The 22,603-nt window shown below is 36.8% G+C and overlaps 3 protein-coding genes across 4 annotated transcripts; all 3 read right to left on the bottom strand.

Annotated features, from left to right (window-relative positions):
- Positions 1-4,865: 4,865 nt before the first annotated feature.
- On the bottom strand, positions 4,866-6,729 carry LOC129723426 (uncharacterized). Of its 2 annotated transcripts, none has more exons than XM_055677634.1 (2): positions 6,622-6,729; positions 4,866-6,566 (listed from the first exon to the last, which is right to left on the bottom strand). In XM_055677634.1, exon 2 carries the CDS (start codon positions 6,423-6,425, stop codon positions 5,733-5,735), a length of 693 nt encoding a protein of 230 aa, XP_055533609.1. In that variant the 5' UTR covers positions 6,426-6,566; positions 6,622-6,729; the 3' UTR covers positions 4,866-5,732. The 2 variants fall into 2 exon arrangements, with proteins under 2 accessions (XP_055533609.1, XP_055533608.1); XM_055677633.1 differs by having other exon boundaries at positions 4,868-6,566; positions 6,626-6,708.
- A 3,747-nt stretch (positions 6,730-10,476) lies between these two features.
- On the bottom strand, positions 10,477-13,534 carry LOC129719612 (mucin-5AC-like). Its single transcript, XM_055671003.1, has 4 exons — positions 13,523-13,534; positions 12,752-13,465; positions 11,939-12,619; positions 10,477-11,895 (listed from the first exon to the last, which is right to left on the bottom strand). The coding sequence occupies exons 1-4, from the start codon at positions 13,532-13,534 to the stop codon at positions 10,477-10,479; spliced, it is 2,826 nt and encodes a 941-aa protein (XP_055526978.1).
- A 5,712-nt stretch (positions 13,535-19,246) lies between these two features.
- Positions 19,247-20,439, bottom strand: LOC129723589 (uncharacterized). The gene is made up of 2 exons (XM_055677906.1): positions 20,357-20,439; positions 19,247-20,297 (listed from the first exon to the last, which is right to left on the bottom strand). Exons 1-2 carry the CDS (start codon positions 20,366-20,368, stop codon positions 19,893-19,895), a joined length of 417 nt encoding a protein of 138 aa, XP_055533881.1. The 5' UTR covers positions 20,369-20,439; the 3' UTR covers positions 19,247-19,892.
- Positions 20,440-22,603: the final 2,164 nt, after the last annotated feature.

The raw sequence follows: 22,603 nt of genomic DNA, 5'->3' as shown, positions 1-22,603 counted from the left end.
AAGAAGGGGGCTTAAACATGAGCCCTGGGGAAGACCCATGTAGCTAATGCGAAAAGTTGCCAAATCGCCATGCGTAAAATGCATGTGCTTTTCGGACAACAAATTGTGCAAAAAATTGTTTAAAATTGGAGAAAATCCTTGTCGGTGAAGTTTGCCCGAAAGAATGTCAATAGAAACGGAATCAAAAGCCCCCTTAATGTCCAAGAACGCAGACGCCACTTGTTCTTTGCGAGCATACGCCAGCTGAATATCTGTTGAAAGCAAGACAATCCGTGAAAGCAAGACAAATCGTCCCTTTGGCACGGCGGAAGCCAAATTGAGTTTCTGATAGTAGACCATTTGATTCGACCCAGTGGTCTAAACGACGGAGTATCATTTTTTCCATCAATTTCCGGATACAGGATAGCATTGCAATCGGCCTATAAGAGTTGTGATCAGAAGCTGGTTTCCCTGGTTTTTGGATTGCGATCACCTTCACTTGCCTCCAATCCTGCGGTACAATGTTTTGCTTCAGGAACTTATTGAACAAAATCAACAAGCGCCTCTTGGCATTGCCGGGTAGATTCTTCAACAAGTTGAATTTGATTCTATCTAACCCAGGCGCGTTATTGTTACAGGATAGGAGGGCAACTGAAAATTCTGCCATCGTAAAAGGTGATTCTATCGCGTCGTGGCCCGGAGACGCATCGCGAACAATGTTTTGCTTAGGAACAGAGTCCGGACATACTTTCCTGGCAAAATCAAATATCCACCGACTTGTAGACTCCTCGCTTTCGTTGATAGTTACGCGATTCCGCATTCTTCGGGCTGTGTTCCAAAGAGTGCTCATCGATGTCTCCCTCGACGTCTCGTTCACAAACCGACGCCAATATCCGCGTTTCTTTGCTTTAGCCAAACTTTTAAGCTTGGTATCAAGCTCCGAATACCGTAAATAGTCGCCAGGTATACCTCCCTTCTGGAAGGCCAAAAATGCGTCGGATCTTTGCGTGTAGACATCGGTGCACTCTTGGTCCCACCACGGAGTGGGAGGCCGTTCTTTGATCGTTACGCCGGGATATTTCTTCGTTTGGGCTTGCAACGCGGCGTCGAGAATCAAGCCCGCGAGGAGGTTGTATTCTTCAAGTGGTGGATGATGTTGAATCGACTCGACCGCTTTTGAAATCATTTCCTCGTATAACTTCCAATCGACATTCCGTGTGAGGTCATACGGAATGTCAATTGGTCGCATGCGAGTTGACCCGTTATTAATTGAAATAAGAATAGGCAAATGGTCGCTACCGTGAGGATCGAGGATTACCTTCCATGTGCAATCCAACCGTAGCGACGTCGAACATAAGGATAGATCCAAAGCGCTTGGGCGCGCTGGAGGTTTCGGGATACGTGTCATTTCACCGTTGTTTAAAATAGTCATGTCGAAGTCATCGCGAAGGTTATAGATTAAAGAGGAGCGGTTATCATTGTAAGGGGAACCCCAAGCCACGCCATGAGAGTTGAAGTCTCCCAAAATCAAACGTGGCGAGGGATGAAGTTCTATTAAATTAAAGAGCAGCCGTTGCCCAACCTGTGCTCTGGGAGGAATATATATTGAGGCAATACAAAGCTCTTTACCATGTATTGTCATTTGACATGCGACAGCTTCGATGCCTGGAATCGAGGGGAGGTTAATACGATAGAAAGAATAGCACTTCTTAATCCCTAGAAGTACTCCTCCATATGGGGTGTCTCGATCAAGGCGAATCATATTAAAATCATGGAAGTTGAGATCAACATTTGAAGTGAGCCAAGTTTCACAAAGGGAAAATGCATCGCATTTGTTTTTTTTATGTTTTTTTATTCATATTTGAAATTTTTTTTTGAGAACAAAATTACTATCTGAAACATTACCAACGACTCTATACAAATCAGACAAACCGGCCAGAAAAATTTTTCTTTACAAAATTTTAGCTAGGTATTTAAATTTTTATTACTCCATGATCAAACAACTATCAAAGCTCAGCTAATCGTTTGTAGATTTTGAGGACAAAAACATGATCATTTTGAAATAAGTTTTTGAAATTTTTTTTTTAATTCTATTTTTTTATCTTTCTTTCAAAATTTTACACTGTATACTTTTTTCGGAAGGACAAAACTACTATAGACAATCGCACGGTGACGTCACGCACCTGAGTTTGACAGCTACTGGTAACTTCGTTTACCTTCGGGCGTAGCATTTATCTTCTCAATTATAGTAGATCATTTTAATTATGATCAAAATACCCTTTAAATGTGAGGTGTCAGTACACTAAGAACAACTATAAATTGAGCCGCATTTCCAATAGTACGATTGCTCCATCAGAAAAAAGCACAAAATCCAAAACGTAAACAAAATTACCACTAGCTGTCAGAAAAGTGAGGTTATAGAGATTCGGTGAGATAGTCTACTTCAGCTCTGCCGAAGACATCATATCGATCAAACAAACCGTCCTGGATCTAAAATTGTATTTGTTAATTAATACCATTTTAACATAAGTTTACTTTTCGTGATTAAAAACTCTTACTAGAAAAGCTTCAACCAAATCGGAAATGGTCGATTACCATCGTTGTCTTATGTGGCTTTAAGTTGCTTACTGATCCTGTCAATATTCTCTTTGTAGTGTCGAGGTATGTGGGTCTTGAATTAAAACAACAAACAGATATATACCCCCCAGTGGAAAATTTTCGTATTCCACAGCAAAAGTAGTCAAAATTTCAAGATTACTCACGGCTTTTGACATTACCGTAAGAAGAACGATTCAGGCAAGCGATTAAACGTATATTCACAAACAAAATAATAGATTTTGAGACAGAAAAACCTTAAGTCCCTTAGCTACAAAACAATAGCGCATTGAACGGTTGCCAGCTGAAAGGTTGTTTTTGATTTTTTTTTTATAGGGGGGAGTTTGTAATGATTTATTTATGTACTAAAATATCTATTCAGAATTAGTATTGTGTGTTCTGCCACAAATGGTGACATTTCAACACTATTATATATATTTGTACGCTTTTTAGTATTATTGAATGTTATTAGCTTTCGCAATTAAGATAATGTAATTGTAGGAAAATTATTAAACCTACTTGTCAAGAAAAAAAAGGAATAAAAGGAATAAAACGAAACTTAAAATAAACTTAAAACTATCTTACTGACTATAAAGTGAGCTAATCGTTGCAATTGAGGATTGCAACGATTTTTGTCGGAATTTGTTGATAATTTGGCTTGACATATTTTCTAATGTCCCTACATTAGTGAGCATATGTAGCTCGTTCGTGCTAAACCAGGGAGGACGCGCAAAATCATTTTCAAAAGTTTATTCTGAATCCTTTGAAGTGTCTTCTTCCTGGTTGCACAACAACTTGTCCAGATGGGAACTGCATATAACATTGCTGGTCTAAATATTTGTTTGTAAATTAACAGTTTATTCTTGAGACAAAGTCTAGAATTCCTGTTGATAAGAGGATATAAACATTTGATATACTTATTGCACTTTGACTGGATATTTTCAATGTGCTCCTTGAAAGTAAGATTCTTATCATAAATTAGCCCTAAGTATTTAACTTGATCAGACCAATTTAAGACCACACCGTTCATCTTAATAACGTGGTTATGGGTGGGTTTGAGAAATGAAACTTCCATTTTTGTAAGTATGAAGAAAATATATCTAAACTTTTTTGAAGCCGACTGCATATAACACGAAGGCTTTTTCCTTTTGTGGAAATGCTTGTATCGTCACAAAACAGAGATTTCTCACAACCTGGTGGTAAATCAAGAAGATCAGAAGTAAAAATGTTATATAAGATTGGGCCCAAGGTACTACCCTGAGGCACACCAGCTCTAACAGGCAATCTATTAGATTTACCATTTAGATAGTTAACCTGGAGAGTGCGGTCAGTTAAATAACTTTGTATCATTTTTGTGAGGTAAAGCAGAAAACTGAAATTTGACATTTTAGCTATTAAACCTTTATGCCAAACACTGTCGAATGCCTTTTCTATATCTAGAAGAGCAGCTCCAGTCGAATAGCCTTCAGATTTATTAGTTCGAATCATATTTGTTACTCTAAGTAACTGATGAGTAGTGGAATGCCCATGGCGAAAACCAAACTACTCATTTGCAAAAATTGAGTTCTCATTAATATGTGTTATCATTCTATTAAGAATTATTCTTTCAAAAAGTTTGCTAATAGAGGAAAGTAAACTAATTGGTCGATAACTTGATGCCTCAGCTGGATTCTTTTCAGGTTTTAAAATTGGAGTGACTTTGGCAATTTTTCATTTCGTAGGAAAATGTGCTAGTGCAAAGCATCTGTTAAAAATTTTTACCAAGAAATTTAAAGAGTTTTCGGGAAGTCTTTTGATGAGGATATGGAAAATCCCATCATCTGCTGGTGCTTTCATGTTTTTGAATTTTTTGAGAATGGTTCGAACCTCATTCAAGTTTGTCTCCAACACCTCTTCGAGGTTGTTTTTGATTATTACTGTGACTGTTCGCGCACAGCAGAAAGGGGCGCAAAATGTTATGTAATTATATTGTAATGTGTCTATTAAGGAAATTTTTCAATTATTATATAACTTTGCAGTAAAACCACGGTGGGCGGTCTTACCTTGTTTACCACATTCCAAAAATATGACTGATGAATAAAATATATATCAAAAATCGGTTTATTTGAATGAAATAGTGTCTACGGCAATGATGAAGCTGTGGCAATTTTTACTGCAATCTGTCAAAACTTAGTGATGGTAAAATAAGGAGCAAAAAAGTTAAAATTTCCAAAATGAAACTATTTTGTTAATTTAAGCCAAAAACAGTTTGTTTCATTTATGTCATTAAGACATTAATTAAGACGTTTTTGATTTTCTCTTTATTAAAGTATTCCAAACAAAAAAATAACCTCAAATCATCCCAGCTCTTAATAGTTTATAGTTCACATTTAGATTTGGCGGGTAGTATACTACTGTATCAGCATCACTGATGAAACGCCAAAACAGTGGAGAGAGATCAACCGAAAATTTCATGACTGAACAGAGATTGATTATGCTTTTTTCAATATTCCGATTTTTAATATTGATGGGAAGAGAAAAAAAATTAAAATTTATTCTAATCTGATTGTTTCAATTTCTTCACTACCAGAAACAAATCATCTAGTTCTCTCAGCAGCACATAGGTTCGCTTGTGATCTCTAACTCAACCGGTTACTTGCTCAGAAAATCACCGAAATTGGATCACTGCTGATCCGTTCTGTATTTATCGCCATAAATTATTAATATTCCTTGACCTTCCACGGATAGTAATATCCAGTTCCCTGATACCATTTCAAACTGTGTGGGTTGAAATAAAAAAATATCTCTCTCTCTCTGTCCGCGATTTGAAGTAGCAGCCAACCACAAATTTGATTCTCGCTATCCACGCAAAAAAGCTAGCTGGAAAAAGTAGCTAGCTTTAAGTGTTGCGAAAGTGTAGCGGATTATATTTAAGAACGATAAAGATGGTACCTGTACGGTCTTTCAATATTTGAAATCAATGCAATTTATTCCAAATTAAACACAAAAGCTAATAAATAATTCATTTTGATTATTCACAATTTTTTCTGTCAGAGATTCTAATCCCATAATATCGGTGATCAATTTTATTTGTACAAGCACAGGATCGCAAGTTCATAGTCGAGTATTAACTACTAACGAAGCCAATAAACAATGAATTTTACTACTGACTTAATTTTTTAGTAGTAATTGAACACAACTGGAGTATTGATCCAACCGTGGTGGGGTAGAACTGGTTGTTTGAAATAAGCCGGATTGCCGTAAAATTCCGTAAAACGCTGAGTTTGTCGCTGCGGATTGATCGGAACGAACTGATGAACTGGTGGCTGTGGAGTTGGAGGTGTTGGTTTCTGGTGTTGGAAAAATATATCACTGTGATGTGAATTGTCGGGAAACGGCAGAGGGGGAGACGCTGTAGTTGAGGACGACCGTATCAGTGGGTCATCCTCGAATCTGTGGATAGTGGCCGATGTTTGGAACGAAACAGCAGACGGTCGACGATTAAGCAGCTGGACTAATGGAACGCAATCTGCGGCAACTTCCGCACCTCGTGGGAGGCTCGGCAGGTTATTAATGCCGTTTGCTAACTGATTAGTGAAATGATGTGATTGCTGCATATGCGCTTTGAGCCAACTTTTGAAATCGGCAGGTGGCGTGTAAACATATCCTGCAAAATCGTTGGTAGTGGATTGAGTTGTTGTTTTTGTGGTTGTTGTTGGAATTTCCGGAATTTCGGGAACCTCCGTGTTCACTAGATCTTGCTGCGGCTCGGTTTGCTCGTTAAAGTTATCCAACGGAGCCTGGGATGTTGTGGATGGAGGTGCCGCTGTAGTTGTGCTGGTGGACGATCTATCTTGCCAAGCCTTCGGCATCCTTCCAGAAAGCCATACTTGGAAATCTTCCTCATCCAAATCGTATATATCTTGAGCACTGACTGTGCTGGTTTCGTCGACAAACGCTGGAATTTGACATATTATGCTGGGTAGCAAAGTTACAACCGCAAAAATGGTGACCTAAAATGATTATAATAACGACAATGTTTTTTTATGTTACTCAAAATTTTTCTACCAACAAATTGATACATGGTCTCCTGCAGGTGTCAATGTTCGAATAATCTTTTGTAGTTATACTGGTTGATGACTGCACCAGACTCGCAGCCAAAGAGTATCACTTCTTCGTATATATACCCATCTCAAGGTCATAGCTTTATCCTCATCTGTTTACGGATGCTGTTAACATTTGGAACAAAACAGAGCACGTAGTAATCTTCAGAAGTCAGTAGGAGATTGGTGGGAGACGAATTGAAAATTCGTGCTGATATTCTAGTGTATCATTTTTCAGTAGTGCGGTAAAGTTTACTATCAATATTTTTGAACCACCAGTATTCCCATCGTAAACCCACCTGCCCCACTTTCACGTACGCATGATGTTGTGTGCGTATTATCAGATCAGAACTTGATTCTTCCGCGCTCGCGCAATTCTGTGCTGAGCACGCTTACTCCCCAGCAACACAAAAGGCCGGTTGTCTTCCTTGTCCCCAGACAACTTATGTATGCTTTCGGAAGGCAACATGCTGGATAAAGTTCAGCTTACATTGCATCGCAGAACAATTCAAGAAAGTGAAAGTACTACAAGTACGTAGCATCTCCAGAAGGTCAATAGTCCGAATGCAGTGGCGCAATCTTCCTAGTGGGCTGGGGAAGTTTGCTTAGTACAGTTTTAATTATTTAAAGGTCGATTGGAATAGTTTTAAAATTATAAACACCGCCAAGTGCTTCAATTGTGGAAAGTTATTAGCAAGTATCGGAAACTATGGATAATTTAATTAAATTTTTTTTTTTGGACCGGAACTTGTGATATAAAAACGAGTAAAACACCTATAGGGTGTAAACGGCACCCCGTTTGAGAGGGTAGTTTGTACTTTATTACTTAATTTGATCCTTCATTCATCAAATTTTCTTTTGTCATTTTCCACTTTCAATTTGTGAAATTTATTCGTATTTGCGAGAGCGAGAAATATTTATTTTATGATTAAGTAAACATCATTGATGTAGAAAAAAAACTTAACATGTATAGTCTACGTGCTCATAAAGTATATGTGTGATCAATAAAAAAACATACAGTTTTAGGTAATTAAATTAAAAAAAAAAAACAACTATATTCGTTGAAACAGTTTTGGGCGAAGATGTCTTCGAACAAAAGATATGTGAGCAAAATCATTTCAAATCGCCTGGAAATACGCGAAAATTTTATCGACCATTTTTGATTTGAATGAAACTTTGCACACGTATTTGGCTTAGCAAACTGAGCATTTTTCACAGGTGGAGAGATTTTTTACACCCATGAGTTACATTCTAAAAGGGCGTATGCCTTTTGGCACAGGTTTTATTCGAAGCATTGTAGCCCAGAAACCGTTGGTTGTATAGAAAAACTGTCTGAGAATGAGTTGTAGGGAATTAAAAATGCACCATAAAAAAATTTACATTGTACAAAAAAAAATATTTTTGACCAAAAAAAATTAAAAATAAACATTAAATTTCAACTAAAAAAAAAGAGTTGATTTTTTTTTTTAAGAAACTTGACGTTAATACGCAACTTTTTAAAAAAAGTTCAGGATGGAGAAATTAAAAATAATTTTTTTATGGTAGATTAATTTTTCTATGACAATTCTAATTCAAACATTTTTCAAAATATTTGTATTCTGATGATTTTAAAAGATGCAAAAAGTCATTTTGAATCAAAAAGTTCTTGATAGTAGACATTCTAAAGGCATTGGTTTTCGAGTTATTTCTAATTTAAGCTCGAAAATTATAATTATTCAGGAAAATACACGTTTTTCTTAATTTGTCCATGGTTCTCCAGCGAAAACCATACGTTCCTTGGAATGCTTGATCAAAAATATACAGTTCATTCTTTGACAACAAAACGATTGGGCGAACGGTTCTCAAGAAAAGAGTTAAATGTTCTAAGTGATACAAATATATATAAGAATCAAATATTTATTTTCGAGTTTTATTATCTTAGGAACATATTTTTTATGACATAGATACTTTACAGAACTAGTTTTACCTTATATTTTATATACATCATAAGTAAATGATTCGTCATCTTTTGAAGACAGCTTCGTTTGTATCTTATTTTCTGAAATCGGAACAAAAAAGTAATACTTTTGTGTGGCAGCTATTATAATAGGTTTTTTGAAAATATTGCTCCATTCTGTTACTCCTTGTTCAGTTGTACCCAACTGTGTTTAGTTGTACCCAACTAAATGACATTTTTGATGAATTTTTATTATTTTGCTGATTAGACCAATGATACAATTCTTTTGCGCTTGTAATGGGATGTTCATGTTCTTTAGCTAAACTTGCATTTCCTGCCGTTCGTTTTAATATGCAACCAATTGCATCGCATGGGCCTTTACCATGAGAAGTCGCAAAAATGCCAATCTGCATCGACGTTATATTTTGTTTTGAACATGCAAAGACTTGCAAAGTTTTTTCTATTTTTATATTGTGAGGCAACTCTATTGTTGTTATCAAAAAACTTATTAATTTGGCAATGTATCATGATGGAGTACTTCCGATATTATGATGAAGCTGATATTCTTAAGTGTTCCAGATTCTGAATAGTAAACAACGAACCATTCATCCCGGTGGCTTGACTATCGTTCCAATAACTACACGAATCACAAATCGATAAAGACGTATTAAAATGAGCTTGACTGTTCAATATTTTTAATTTTGCAATAACGTTTTCGTTTAATTTGCGTAAGCTTGATGAGCACCGATGATCAGGAAAGGGTTTACAGCATTTGGGCTTGGTGTATTCCATTTTCACTTTATTCATCTTCACAAAATGCAAACTGTTACTAACACATCTGGAGTAGTGCAATTGTATTTATATACGAAAACAGATATTATAGGTAACCCAGTAGTTATTGGTTGCGTACTTTACAAACAGTTATTATTAGTGCACATGTAGGTAGTGTTGCACGACAAACATATATTTTTATAAAACATTCGGCAAGGGGGAACGTGTAGGTAGGCTAAGGTTTAGCGCTTGAGTTATTTATCCAATCGTTTTGTTGTCAAAGAATGAATTGTATATTTTGATCAAGCATTCCAATGAACGTATGGTTTTTGCTGAAGAACCATGGACAAATTAAGAACAACGTATTTTTCCGAAATATTAATAATTTTTCGAGCTTAAATTAAAAAAAAATCGAAAACAGACGCCTTAAGAATGTTTACTACCAAGAGCTTTTTGATTTAAAATGACTCTCTGCATCTTTTAAAATCATCAGAATACAAATATTTTGAAAAATGTTTATATTAGAATTTTTATAAAAAAATTAATCTACCATAAAAAAATTATTTTTCATATCTCCACCCTGGACTTTTTTTAAAAAGTTGCGAACTAACGTCAAGTTTCTTAAAAAAAAATTCAACTCTTTTTTTTTTAAATTGAAATTTAATGCTTATTTTTAATTTTTTTCAATTAAAAAAATATTTTTGTACAGTGTATATTTTTTATCGTGCATTTTTAATTCCCTACAACTCATTCTCAGACAGTTTTTCTATACAACCAACGGTTTCTGGGCTACAATGCTTCGAATAAAACCTATGCCAAAAGGCATACGCCCTTTTAGAATGTAACTCATGGGTGTAAAAAATCTCTCCACCTGTGAAAAATGCTCAGTTTGCTAAGCCAAATACGTGTGCAAAGTTTCATTCAAATCAAAAATGGTCGATATTCGACCATCGGTCATTTCGCGCGATTTGTCCCATGTAATATTGGTATATAATTAGTTGCACAAATCATGATTTTAAATTAATAATCGCACAAAGAAACTTGCCGGGGTCCACTATTTGCTGAGTAACCCTAGTTGTCTGAAATACGCCGGATCGCCGTAAAATTACGCTATTACGTAATACGCTGAGTTTTTCGTTGCGGGTTGATTGGAACGAAAGGTAAATGTTTCTGGACCGGCTGAGATGGAGGCGTTGGTTTCTGGTCTGGAACATATATATTACTGTAACGTAAATCACCAGCGAACGGTGGAGGGGGAGACGCTGTAGTAGAGGACCATCGTCGTCTCGTTGGTGCACCATTGCCGATTCTATGGACAGTAACCGATTTTTGGAACGAACCAGCAGGCGACCGATGGTTCAGCAACTGGACAACAGGAACATAATTTGTAGCAGTATTCGTTACTCGATGGAGGTACGGTGAGCTGTTAGTTTCGCTTATTTGCTGATTAGTGAATTGATGTAATTGCTGCGTATGCGCCTTGTGCGAACTTTGGGGTTCAGCAGGTGACGTATAAACATATCCCACACCATCATCAACAGTAGATTTAGGTGTTTTTATCGCTGTTTTTATTCTTGAAGAAATTTTCTTTGACTTGGGAGTGTTTCCAGAAAACAACTGTGAATCGTCCCTATATAAAGCAAATTGAAGTTGGGAATCGGTAGATGGTTTCACTCTAGAGGAAACTTTTCGAGTATCTGGAATATCCGTGGTCACTAGACCTGGCTGATGGGTTTGCTTATTGAAGTTTTCCAACAAAACCTGGGATGTTATGAATGGGGCAGCCGTTGTTGTTGTACTGACGTGTGATCTATTTTGCCACGCTTCGGGAGTGTTTTCAGAAAACAAATGAATATTGTCCTCATACAAAGCAAATTCACCTTGGAAATCGGCAGATGGATTTTTCCTAGACGAAATTTTCTCGCTTTCAGGAATGTCCGTGGTTACTAAACTTGGCTGATGATGGGTTCGCCTATTGAAGTAATCCAACGGAACCTGTGATAATCTGATTGGAGCCGCTGTGGTTCCTGAGCTGATGACCGCTTTGTTTTGCCAAGCTTTCGGAGTGTTTTCAGAAAACAATTGTAAGTCGTTCTCATAAAAGGCAAATTTACCTTGGGAATCGTTAGATGGTTTTACTCCATAAAAATTTTGTGGAGTTTTTGGAATGTCAAAAGTCACCAGACCTGGCTGATGATAGGATCGCTTATTGAAGCTATCCAGCAGAACCTGAGATGATCTGACTGGAGCAGCCGTTGTTGCTGTAATGGAGGGCGATCTATTTTGCCATGCCCTGGGAGTGCTTCCAGAAAACAATTTTAAATCTTCCTTATACAAAGCCCATTTACCATGGGAGTCGGTAGATGGTTTTCCTGTAGAGGAAATTCTCAGAGCTTCTGAAACATCCGTGTTTACCAAATCTGGCTGAAGAGAGGTTTGTTCATTGAAGTGATCCAACAGAATGTGAGATTTTGTGATTGGAGCGACTGTTGTGGTCGTGGTTGTGCTTGTGGACGATGTATTTTGCCAAGCCTTGCGAGTGATTTCAGAAAACAAATGTGATACTTCCACATACATACAAAGCAAATATACCTTTAGAATTGGTGGATGGATCTTTTCTGGAGGAAATCTGAGCTTCAGCATTGTCCGTATTTACTAGACCTAACCGAGGAGAGACTTGTTCATTATTCAACAGAACCTGGGATGTTGTGATTGGAGCGGCTGTTGTTGTTGTGCTGGTCGACGACCTATTTTGCTTCTTAGCCTTGCGTGTGCGTTCGGAAAACAGTTGTGGTTTTTTCCTAGAGGGAATTTTCAGACTTACTGGAATGTTCTTGTTCAATAGACCTGGCTGAGGAGAGGTTTGTTCATTGAAGTTATCCGACAGAATCTGGGATGTTGTGGTTGAAGTGGATGTTGTGGTTGTGCTGGTGGATGTGCTATCGAAAAACAATTGTAATTTTTCCTCATTCAATCTAGAAACACTTTCGGAATCGGTGAATGGCTTCCCTCTAGGGGAAATTTTCAGAGTTTCTGAAATGTCCGTGTTCACTAGACCTGGCAAAGGAGAGGTTTGTTCATTGAAAATATCTAGCAGAATTTGAGATCTTGTGATTGGAGTGGTTATTGTACTTGTGCTGGTGGACGATCTATTTTGCCAAGCCTCGGAAGTGTTCTCAGAAAGCAATTGTAAATATTCCTCATTCAGACTAGATATACTTCGGGTTTCGGGAATGTCCGTGTTCACTAAATCTGGCTGAGAAAAATTTGCTCGTTGATGTTATCCAAAAGAATCTGGGCTGTTGTGATTGGAGTGGCAATTGTGGTTATGCTTGTGGAAAACGATTGTAAATCTTCCTCATTCAAACCAAATAAACTTCGTGGTGACTAGATCTCCTCGAGGAGAGGTTGACTCATTGAAATTGTCTAACTGAATCTGGGATGTGGTGATTAGAGCGTCTGTTGTCGTTGTGCTGGTGAATGATCCGAGCAATTTTGAATCTTCCTCATTCAAACCAGATGATTCTCGAGTTTCTGAAATGTCCGCGATTACCAGATCTGGCTGAGGAGAGGTACGCTTATCAATGCTAGCCAGGGATGTAGTGATTGGGGCGTCTGTTGTGGTTATAACTGTGGAGGTGCTTCCAGAAAACGATTGTGAATCTTCCTCATTCAAACCAAACAAACTTCGGGTTTCTGGGATATCCGTGGTAACTAGACTTGGCTGGGGAGTGGTTTGCTGATTAAAACTATCCAAAAGAATCTGGGTTGTTGTGATAGGAGCGTCTGTTGTAGTCATGCTTGTAGACGATGCATTTTGTAAAGCATCGGAAGTGCTTCCAGGAATCAATTGTAAATCTTCCTCATTCAAACCAGATATAGTACCGGTCTCTGGGAGGTCCGTGTTCCCTAGACCTGGCTGTGGAGTGGTTTGCTCGTAAATGTTATCCAACAGAATCTGCGATGTTGTGATTGAAGTGGCTGTCGTAGACAATTGCAAATCTTCTATATCTTGAGCACTGTTTGTGCTTGTTTCGTTGACGGACTCAGGAGTCTGGCATATTATGAAGGGTATCAAAGCCAAAATCGCAATGGTGGCGACCTAAAATAATTGAAATAAAAGAATGTTTTTTCCGCTATTAAATTTTTTTCTACAAACATGCTGAATCATGATGTCCTGCCAGTGTTATTCGATTAATCCTGTTATATCGACGGATGAATGCGCTAGACTCATAGCTACAAAGTGTCACTTCTTTCCTATAGCTACCTCAAGGCCGTTTTCGTTATCTGTATCAACACGACAAACAATTATGCTCACTATAGATCAGTTACACAGAAAAATCAGAAAATTGAATGCACTATATGCGCATTGCACCCGCACCACAAATTTATTTTCGCAGGCAAAAGGTTAATGGCACCAGTCGGACTGCGGTCACTCAATCCTCCTTGTGGGCTAGAGAAATTTCATTGACTGGACATTGGGGCCTGAACGGATCACTTTATATTATATATTACAAGTATATTCAGTTTCATTATTCAAAACAGAAGAGGCCTTAGAGCCCAAATTTAAAATTAAATAAACTCTTTAATACACAAACAACGTAGTCAACTTCGATACGAGGGTTTTACAGATTTGTATGGGAATAATTGAGAACAGCAAAGATAATACGGTATAAAGAATATTTACAAATCAATGCTTTGATCAATATTTCAAATCGAAAACAAAACTAATTAGCATCTTTAGCGATCGTTAGCGATTGTCAAAGATTGTTGTTCTATATTGTCTACGATGGCAATACAAGCTTCGCAGGACCTGATTTGGAAAATAACAACTTAACAAAAACAAAATAAACCATAAATGCTACGATTGGCTTAAATAATCAGCAGTAATTGTATATCGCTGGAGCATCAACTCAACCGGGGTAGGGTTGAATCAGGTGTCCAAAATAAGCCGGATTGCCGTAAAACTCCATAACACGCTGAGCTTGTCGCTGCGGATTGCTCGAAACGAAACGTCGGTATTGCTGGACCGGCTGAGATGAAGGCGCTGGTGTTGAAAATATACATATATTACTGTGATGTGAATCGTCAGAAATCGGTGGATGAAGAGACGCTGCAGTAGAGGACCATCGCTCTCTCTACTGATGCAGTAACCGATTTTTGGAACCAAACAGCCGATGTCCGACGGTTTAACAACTGGACAATAAGAACACAATCTGTAGCAGTGTTCCTATATCGGGGGAGGTTTGGTAAGCTGCGTGTGCCGCTCATTAGCTGATTAGTGAATTGATGTGATTGCTGCATGTGCGCTTTTAGCGAACTTTGGGAATCGACAGGTGGCGTAGCAGTAGATTGAGTTGTTGTTGTTTTTTTATTGGGATAGGATGAGATGTTGTAATTGGAGCGGTTGTGCTTATGGATCAAGTCTCGGAAGTGCTTCCAGAAAGCAATTATAAATATTTTTTTGTTTTGTGTTCATTTGGTATCATTTGCAAACTCTCAAGTTTGGCATGTTATGAAAGATAACGAAGCAAAAATTGCAATAGTGGTGACCTGAAATGAGTAAAAAAGCCAATGTTTTTTTTTCCTGCTGTCCGTCGCTACAAAGTGTCCATTCTTCGTACATATACCCATCTAAAGGTAATCTACATACAGTAAGGTTCTTTTTTACACGGTTTTTACGCGGGTAACTTTTTTTTTAATTACTTAAAAACGGAACAAGATATCGACCTCATTTCATTCCAAAAAAAAAGTTGAATGTTGATCTCTAGATTGACTACTATCATATTCAAACGAAGTTCAGACAATTTAAGACGGTTCTCTTCTTTATATTAGCAACTCAAAAAAGTCTTTTTTACACGATCCCATACAAATTTGAGACGCATCCTTCGTGTAAAAAAAATACCTTACTGTATATTCTGTACTGTGCAGCATTTCCTACAGCAAATCAAAAGAGCATCTTCCTTACTTCAGTCGACTTCTTTGGGACTGCATCCTTGCTCTAGTTCAGTGCCACAGAGTAAATCAGAAAAGTGAAAGTACTGTATACACGTTGCATCTGTCCCACCCGTGAGTAAGGTTGTAAGTCGAAGAATAGTACGAATGCGAACATTCGATCCTTCTAGTAAGCTAGAGAGCGTTTCCATGCCAAATGACTTATCGTTGTATCAAACGTAATATTGTCCGTCCATGGACAAATTTTTCAGGCTCAAGAGTGATTTTTTAAAAGGGTGTAAGCATTTTGGAATAGCTCTTTTCAAAGAATTGTCGCTCAGAAACTTCTGGTTGTACATCTAACTAGAGGTGGACAAAATAGTTCACTACAGTGAGTGAATCAGAGCGGTTCTGCTCACTAAGGGACCTAAACTAGTTTTTTCATTCGCCAAGCTATGCGCGCAATTCGCGACTACGAAGCTCAAAGAGATTTTAATGGCTGCTATAGTGTGATTATGCGTGTTGACAAAGGCAAAAATAATACAAACGAGAGTTGACCTGACTAATTGCTACGGCTTGCCCACCAACAAGAATTGATAGGAAAGGTATAACGAAAAGAGCGAGTTCACTGATCTTCTGGATCTATATAGATTAGGGTGACAATGAGTATATGGAAGTAATTTTATTATCGAACTAGCTGACCCGGCAAACTTCGTCCCGCCTATTTTAGTGTTTAAAGTAATAATCTTAACCATTTCAAACTCATTGATTCTTTGCGATTGGTTTATATCGTTTGAAATGATTGGTTTTATCGAAATGACAACATCCTCGACTTTTGGCTTTTGTACATGACCTCTATTCCGGATATATATTGGGAGCATTTCAGTTGTTTTCCAGAAACTGTCAATGCTTGACTTCTCTACATCATTTCGATTACGGACATATCCATATGTAGTAGTATTCGGTTATTTTCGGCTGTTTCCCAGAAGTTGCCATTTTTTAATTCAAACTGTTGTCTAAGGTTAATTCATAGCTCCTTGCATTATTATGGATCCGGTGATACACAATTGGGTGGTATTTGGTCCTTTGGGCTATTTTTCAGGAACCGTAAGTAGTCATCTTGGATTTAAAAATGGCATTTGGAGACAATTTCTGGCCCCTGAGCGTCATTCTGGTTTAAGAAACACTCATATTGAGTGTTATTTGGTCATTTTCGGCTGTTTTCCAGAAACCGGATGTCATTATCTTCGAATTCAAAATGGTGTCTGTGGTCGATTCTAGCTACTGTGTATCATTCTGGTTCCGAAGATACTCATATTGTATGGAAATCGGCCATTTTTGGCTGTTTTTTAGAAACCGGAAGTTGCCATCTTACCATTAATAATGGTGTCTGAGGTCAATTTTCAGTTTCATTCTCGTTCCAGAGATACTCGTATTGGATGGTACAGTCATACCTCGATATAAGGCAACCCCGATATAAGGCAACCTCGATATAACGTAACTCGATATAACGTAACTTTTACCTCGATATAACGTAACTTTATAAAATGTATTGAAATTGAAAATAAATGATACAGCAACTGTTTTTGGGGTATAAATTGCTTCAAAAAATGTTGTAGTAAGTTTTAAAATTATTGAAACTAATGCGAAAATTGTCTTAAATGGGCATAGGAAAGGTTTAAAAATACTAATAGGTGATGGAAAATAGGTTTCACGCATCCCTCAGTAACAATTCACAGTCTTGCATCTTTGAGAAAAAAAAAATTTTTTTTTGATTGTTGAAATTTTCTCTAAATGGGCATAAGAAAGGATAAAAAATATTGATGGGTGATGGAAAATAGGGTTTCGTGCATTTTTGAGTAACCATCAACAGTCTTGCATCAATTGAAAAACAATTTTTTTTGCTTGTTGAAAATTGTTCTAAATGGTATAAGAATGGTTTAAAATTACTGATAGGTGATGGGAAATAGATTTTCACGCATCTTTGAGTAACCTGTGTATCAATTGAAAAAAAAATTTTTTTTGCTTTCATCTTAATAACGTGGTTATGGGTGGGTTTGAGAAATGAAACTTCCATTTTTGTAAGTATGAAGAAAATATATCTAAACTTTTTTGAAGCCGACTGCATATAACACGAAGGCTTTTTCCTTTTGTGGAAATGCTTGTATCGTCACAAAACAGAGATTTCTCACAACCTGGTGGTAAATCAAGAAGATCAGAAGTAAAAATGTTATATAAGATTGGGCCCAAGGTACTACCCTGAGGCACACCAGCTCTAACAGGCAATCTATTAGATTTACCATTTAGATAGTTAACCTGGAGAGTGCGGTCAGTTAAATAACTTTGTATCATTTTTGTGAGGTAAAGCAGAAAACTGAAATTTGACATTTTAGCTATTAAACCTTTATGCCAAACACTGTCGAATGCCTTTTCTATATCTAGAAGAGCAGCTCCAGTCGAATAGCCTTCAGATTTATTAGTTCGAATCATATTTGTTACTCTAAGTAACTGATGAGTAGTGGAATGCCCATGGCGAAAACCAAACTACTCATTTGCAAAAATTGAGTTCTCATTAATATGTGTTATCATTCTATTAAGAATTATTCTTTCAAAAAGTTTGCTAATAGAGGAAAGTAAACTAATTGGTCGATAACTTGATGCCTCAGCTGGATTCTTTTCAGGTTTTAAAATTGAAGTGACTTTGGCAATTTTTCATTTCGTAGGAAAATGTGCTAGTGCAAAGCATCTGTTAAAAATTTTTACCAAGAAATTTAAAGAGTTTTCGGGAAGTCTTTTGATGAGGATATAGAAAATCCCATCATCTGCTGGTGCTTTCATGTTTTTGAATTTTTTGAGAATGGTTCGCACCTCATTCAAGTTTGTCTCCAACACCTCTTCGAGGTTGTTTTTGATTATTACTGTGACTGTTCGCGCACTATCACAGCAGAAAGGGGCGCAAAATGTTATGTAATTATATTGTAATGTGTCTATGAAGGAAATTTTTCAATTATTATATAACTTGGCAGTAAAACCACGGTGGGCGGTCTTACCTTGTTTACCACATTCCAAAAATATGACTGATGAATAAAATATATAACAAAAATCGGTTTATTTGAATGAAATAGTTTCTACGGCAATGATGAAGCTGTGGCAATTTTTACTGCAATCTGTCAAAACTTAGTGATGGTAAAATAAGAAGCAAAAAAGTTAAAATTTCCAAAATGAAACTATTTTGTTAATTTAAGCCAAAAACAGTTTGTTTCATTTATGTCATTAAGACATTAATTAAGACGTTTTTGATTTTCTCTTTATTAAAGTATTCCAAACAAAAAAATAACCTCAAATCATCCCAGCTCTTAATAGTTTATAGTTCACATTTAGATTTGGCGGGTAGTATACTACTGTATCAGCATCACTGATGAACCGCCAAAACAGTGGAGAGAGATCAACCGAAAATTTCATGACTGAACAGAGATTGATTATGCTTTTTTCAATATTCCGATTTTTAATATTGATGGGAAGAGAAAAAAAATTAAAATTTATTCTAATCTGATTGTTTCAATTTCTTCACTACCAGAAACAAATCATCTAGTTCTCTCAGCAGCACATAGGTTCGCTTGTGATCTCTAACTCAACCGGTTACTTGCTCAGAAAATCACCGAAATTGGATCACTGCTGATCCGTTCTGTATTTATCGCCATAAATTATTAATATTCCTTGACCTTCCACGGATAGTAATATCCAGTTCCCTGATACCATTTCAAACTGTGTGGGTTGAAATAAAAAAATATCTCTCTCTCTCTGTCCGCGATTTGAAGTAGCAGCCAACCACAAATTTGATTCTCGCTATCCACGCAAAAAAGCTAGCTGGAAAAAGTAGCTAGCTTTAAGTGTTGCGAAAGTGTAGCGGATTATATTTAAGAACGATAAAGATGGTACCTGTACGGTCTTTCAATATTTGAAATCAATGCAATTTATTCCAAATTAAACACAAAAGCTAATAAATAATTCATTTTGATTAATCACAATTTTTTCTGTCAGAGATTCTAATCCCATAATATCGGTGATCAATTTTATTTGTACAAGCACAGGATCGCAAGTTCATAGTCGAGTATTAACTACTAACGAAGCCAATAAACAATGAATTTTACTACTGACTTAATTTTTTAGTAGTAATTGAACACAACTGGAGTATTGATCCAACCGTGGTGGGGTAGAACTGGTTGTTTGAAATAAGCCGGATTGCCGTAAAATTCCGTAAAACGCTGAGTTTGTCGCTGCGGATTGATCGGAACGAACTGATGAACTGGTGGCTGTGGAGTTGGAGGTGTTGGTTTCTGGTGTTGGAAAAATATATCACTGTGATGTGAATTGTCGGGAAACGGCAGAGGGGGAGACGCTGTAATTGAGGACGACCGTATCAGTGGGTCATCCTCGAATCTGTGGATAGTGGCCGATGTTTGGAACGAAACAGCAGACGGTCGACGATTAAGCAGCTGGACTAATGGAACGCAATCTGCGGCAACTTCCGCACCTCGTGGGAGGCTCGGCAGGTTATTAATGCCGTTTGCTAACAGATTAGTGAAATGATGTGATTACTGCATATGCGCTTTGAGCCAACTTTTGAAATCGGCAGGTGGCGTGTAAACATATCCTGCAAAATCGTTGGTAGTGGATTGAGTTGTTGTTTTTGTGGTTGTTGTTGGAATTTCCGGAATTTCGGGAACCTCCGTGTTCACTAGATCTTGCTGCGGCTCGGTTTGCTCGTTAAAGTTATCCAACGGAGCCTGGGATGTTGTGGTTGGAGGTGCCGCTGTAGTTGTGCTGGTGGACGATCTATCTTGCCAAGCCTTCGGCATCCTTCCAGAAAGCCATACTTGGAAATCTTCCTCATCCAAATCGTATATATCTTGAGCACTGACTGTGCTGGTTTCGTCGACAAACGCTGGAATTTGACATATTATGCTCGGTAGCAAAGTTACAACCGCAAAAATGGTGACCTAAAATGATTATAATAACGACAATGTTTTTTTATGTTACTCAAAATTTTTCTACCAACAAATTGATACATGGTCTCCTGCAGGTGTCAATGTTCGAATAATCTTTTGTAGTTATACTGGTTGATGACTGCACCAGACTCGCAGCCAAAGAGTATCACTTCTTCGTATATATACCCATCTCAAGGTCATAGCTTTATCCTCATCTGTTTACGGATGCTGTTAACATTTGGAACAAAACAGAGCACGTAGTAATCTTCAGAAGTCAGTAGGAGATTGGTGGGAGACGAATTGAAAATTCGTGCTGATATTCTAGTGTATCATTTTTCAGTAGTGCGGTAAAGTTTACTATCAATATTTTTGAACCACCAGTATTCCCATCGTAAACCCACCTGCCCCACTTTCACGTACGCATGATGTTGTGTGCGTATTATTAGATCAGAACTTGATTCTCCCGCGCTCGCGCAATTCTGTGCTGAGCACGCTTACCCCCCAGCAACACAAAAGGCCGGTTGTCTTCCTTGTCCCCAGACAACTTATGTATGCTTTCGGAAGGCAACATGCTGGATAAGGTTCAGCTTACATTGCATCGCAGAACAATTCAAGAAAGTGAAAGTACTACAAGTACGTAGCATCTCCAGAAGGTCAATAGTCCGAATGCAGTGGCGCAATCTTCCTAGTGGGCTGGGGAAGTTTGCTTAGTACAGTTTTAATTATTTAAAGGTCGATTGGAATAGTTTTAAAATTATAAACACCGCCAATTGCTTCAATTGTGGAAAGTTATTAGCAAGTATCGGAAACTATGGATAATTTAATTAAATTTTTTTTTGGACCGGAACTTGTGATATAAAAACGAGTAAAACACCTATAGGGTGTAAACGGCACCCCGTTTGAGAGGGTAGTTTGTACTTTATTACTTAATTTGATACTTCATATCAAATTTTCTTTTGTCATTTTCCACTTTCAATTTGTGAAATTTATTCGTATTTGCGAGAGCGAGAAATATTTATTTTATGATTGAGTAAACATCATTGATGTAGAAAAAAAACTTAACATGTATAGTATACGTGCTCATAAAGTATATGTGTGATCAATAAAAAAACATACAGTTTTAGGAAATTAAATTAAAAAAAAAAAAAAAAAAACAACTATATTCGTTGAAACAGTTTTGGGCGAAGATGTCTTCGAACAAAAGATATGTGAGCAAAATCATTTCAAATCGCCTGGAAATACGCGAAAATTTAATCGACCATTTTTGATTTGAATGAAACTTTGCACACGTATTTGGCTTAGCAAACTGAGCATTTTTCACAGGTGGAGAGATTTTTTACACCCATGAGTTACATTCTAAAAGGGCGTATGCCTTTTGGCACAGGTTTTATTCGAAGCATTGTAGCCCAGAAACCGTTGGTTGTATAGAAAAACTGTCTGAAAATGAGTTGTAGGGAATTAAAAATGCACCATAAAAAAATTTACATTGTACAAAAAAAAATATTTTTGACCAAAAAAAATTAAAAATAAACATTAAATTTCAACTAAAAAAAAAGAGTTGATTTTTTTTTTAAGAAACTTGACGTTAATACGCAACTTTTTAAAAAAAGTTCAGGATGGAGAAATTAAAAATAATTTTTTTATGGTAGATTAATTTTTCTATGAAAATTCTAATTCAAACATTTTTCAAAATATTTGTATTCTGATGATTTTAAAAGATGCAAAAAGTCATTTTGAATCAAAAAGTTCTTGATAGTAGACATTCTAAAGGCATTGGTTTTCGAGTTATTTCTAATTTAAGCTCGAAAATTATAATTATTCAGGAAAATACACGTTTTTCTTAATTTGTCCATGGTTCTCCAGCAAAAACCATACGTTCCTTGGAATGCTTGATCAAAAATATACAGTTCATTCTTTGACAACAAAACGATTGGGCGAACGGTTCTCAAGAAAAGAGTTAAATGTTCTAAGTGATACAAATATATATAAGAATCAAATATTTATTTTCGAGTTTTATTATCTTAGGAACATATTTTTTATGACATAGATACTTTACAGAACTAGTTTTACCTTATATTTTATATACATCATAAGTAAATGATTCGTCATCTTTTGAAGACAGCTTCGTTTGTATCTTATTTTCTGAAATCGGAACAAAAAAGTAATACTTTTGTGTGGCAGCTATTATAATAGGTTTTTTGAAAATATTGCTCCATTCTGTTACTTCTGTTCAGTTGTACCCAACTGTGTTTAGTTGTACCCAACTAAATGACATTTTTGATGAATTTTTATTATTTTGCTGATTAGACCAATGATAC

The sequence above is a fragment of the Wyeomyia smithii genome, chromosome 2 (assembly GCF_029784165.1).
Source record: "Wyeomyia smithii strain HCP4-BCI-WySm-NY-G18 chromosome 2, ASM2978416v1, whole genome shotgun sequence".
Taxonomy (NCBI): Eukaryota; Metazoa; Arthropoda; class Insecta; order Diptera; family Culicidae; genus Wyeomyia; species Wyeomyia smithii.
The sequence above is the reverse complement of the archived record's forward strand: the minus strand, read 5'-3'. Positions and strand labels throughout refer to the sequence as shown.

Excerpts from the sequence above, each read along its gene's own strand:
- LOC129719612 (XM_055671003.1), bottom strand. Across the intron at positions 12,620-12,751 it reads CCTCTCCTCGAGGAGATCTA|CCAGATTTAGTGAACACGGA; the intron begins GTCACCACGAAG and ends AATTTTTCTCAG. Across the intron at positions 11,896-11,938 it reads AAGGTATATTTGCTTTGTAT|GCTTGGCAAAATACATCGTC; the intron begins GTATGTGGAAGT and ends ATCACTCGCAAG.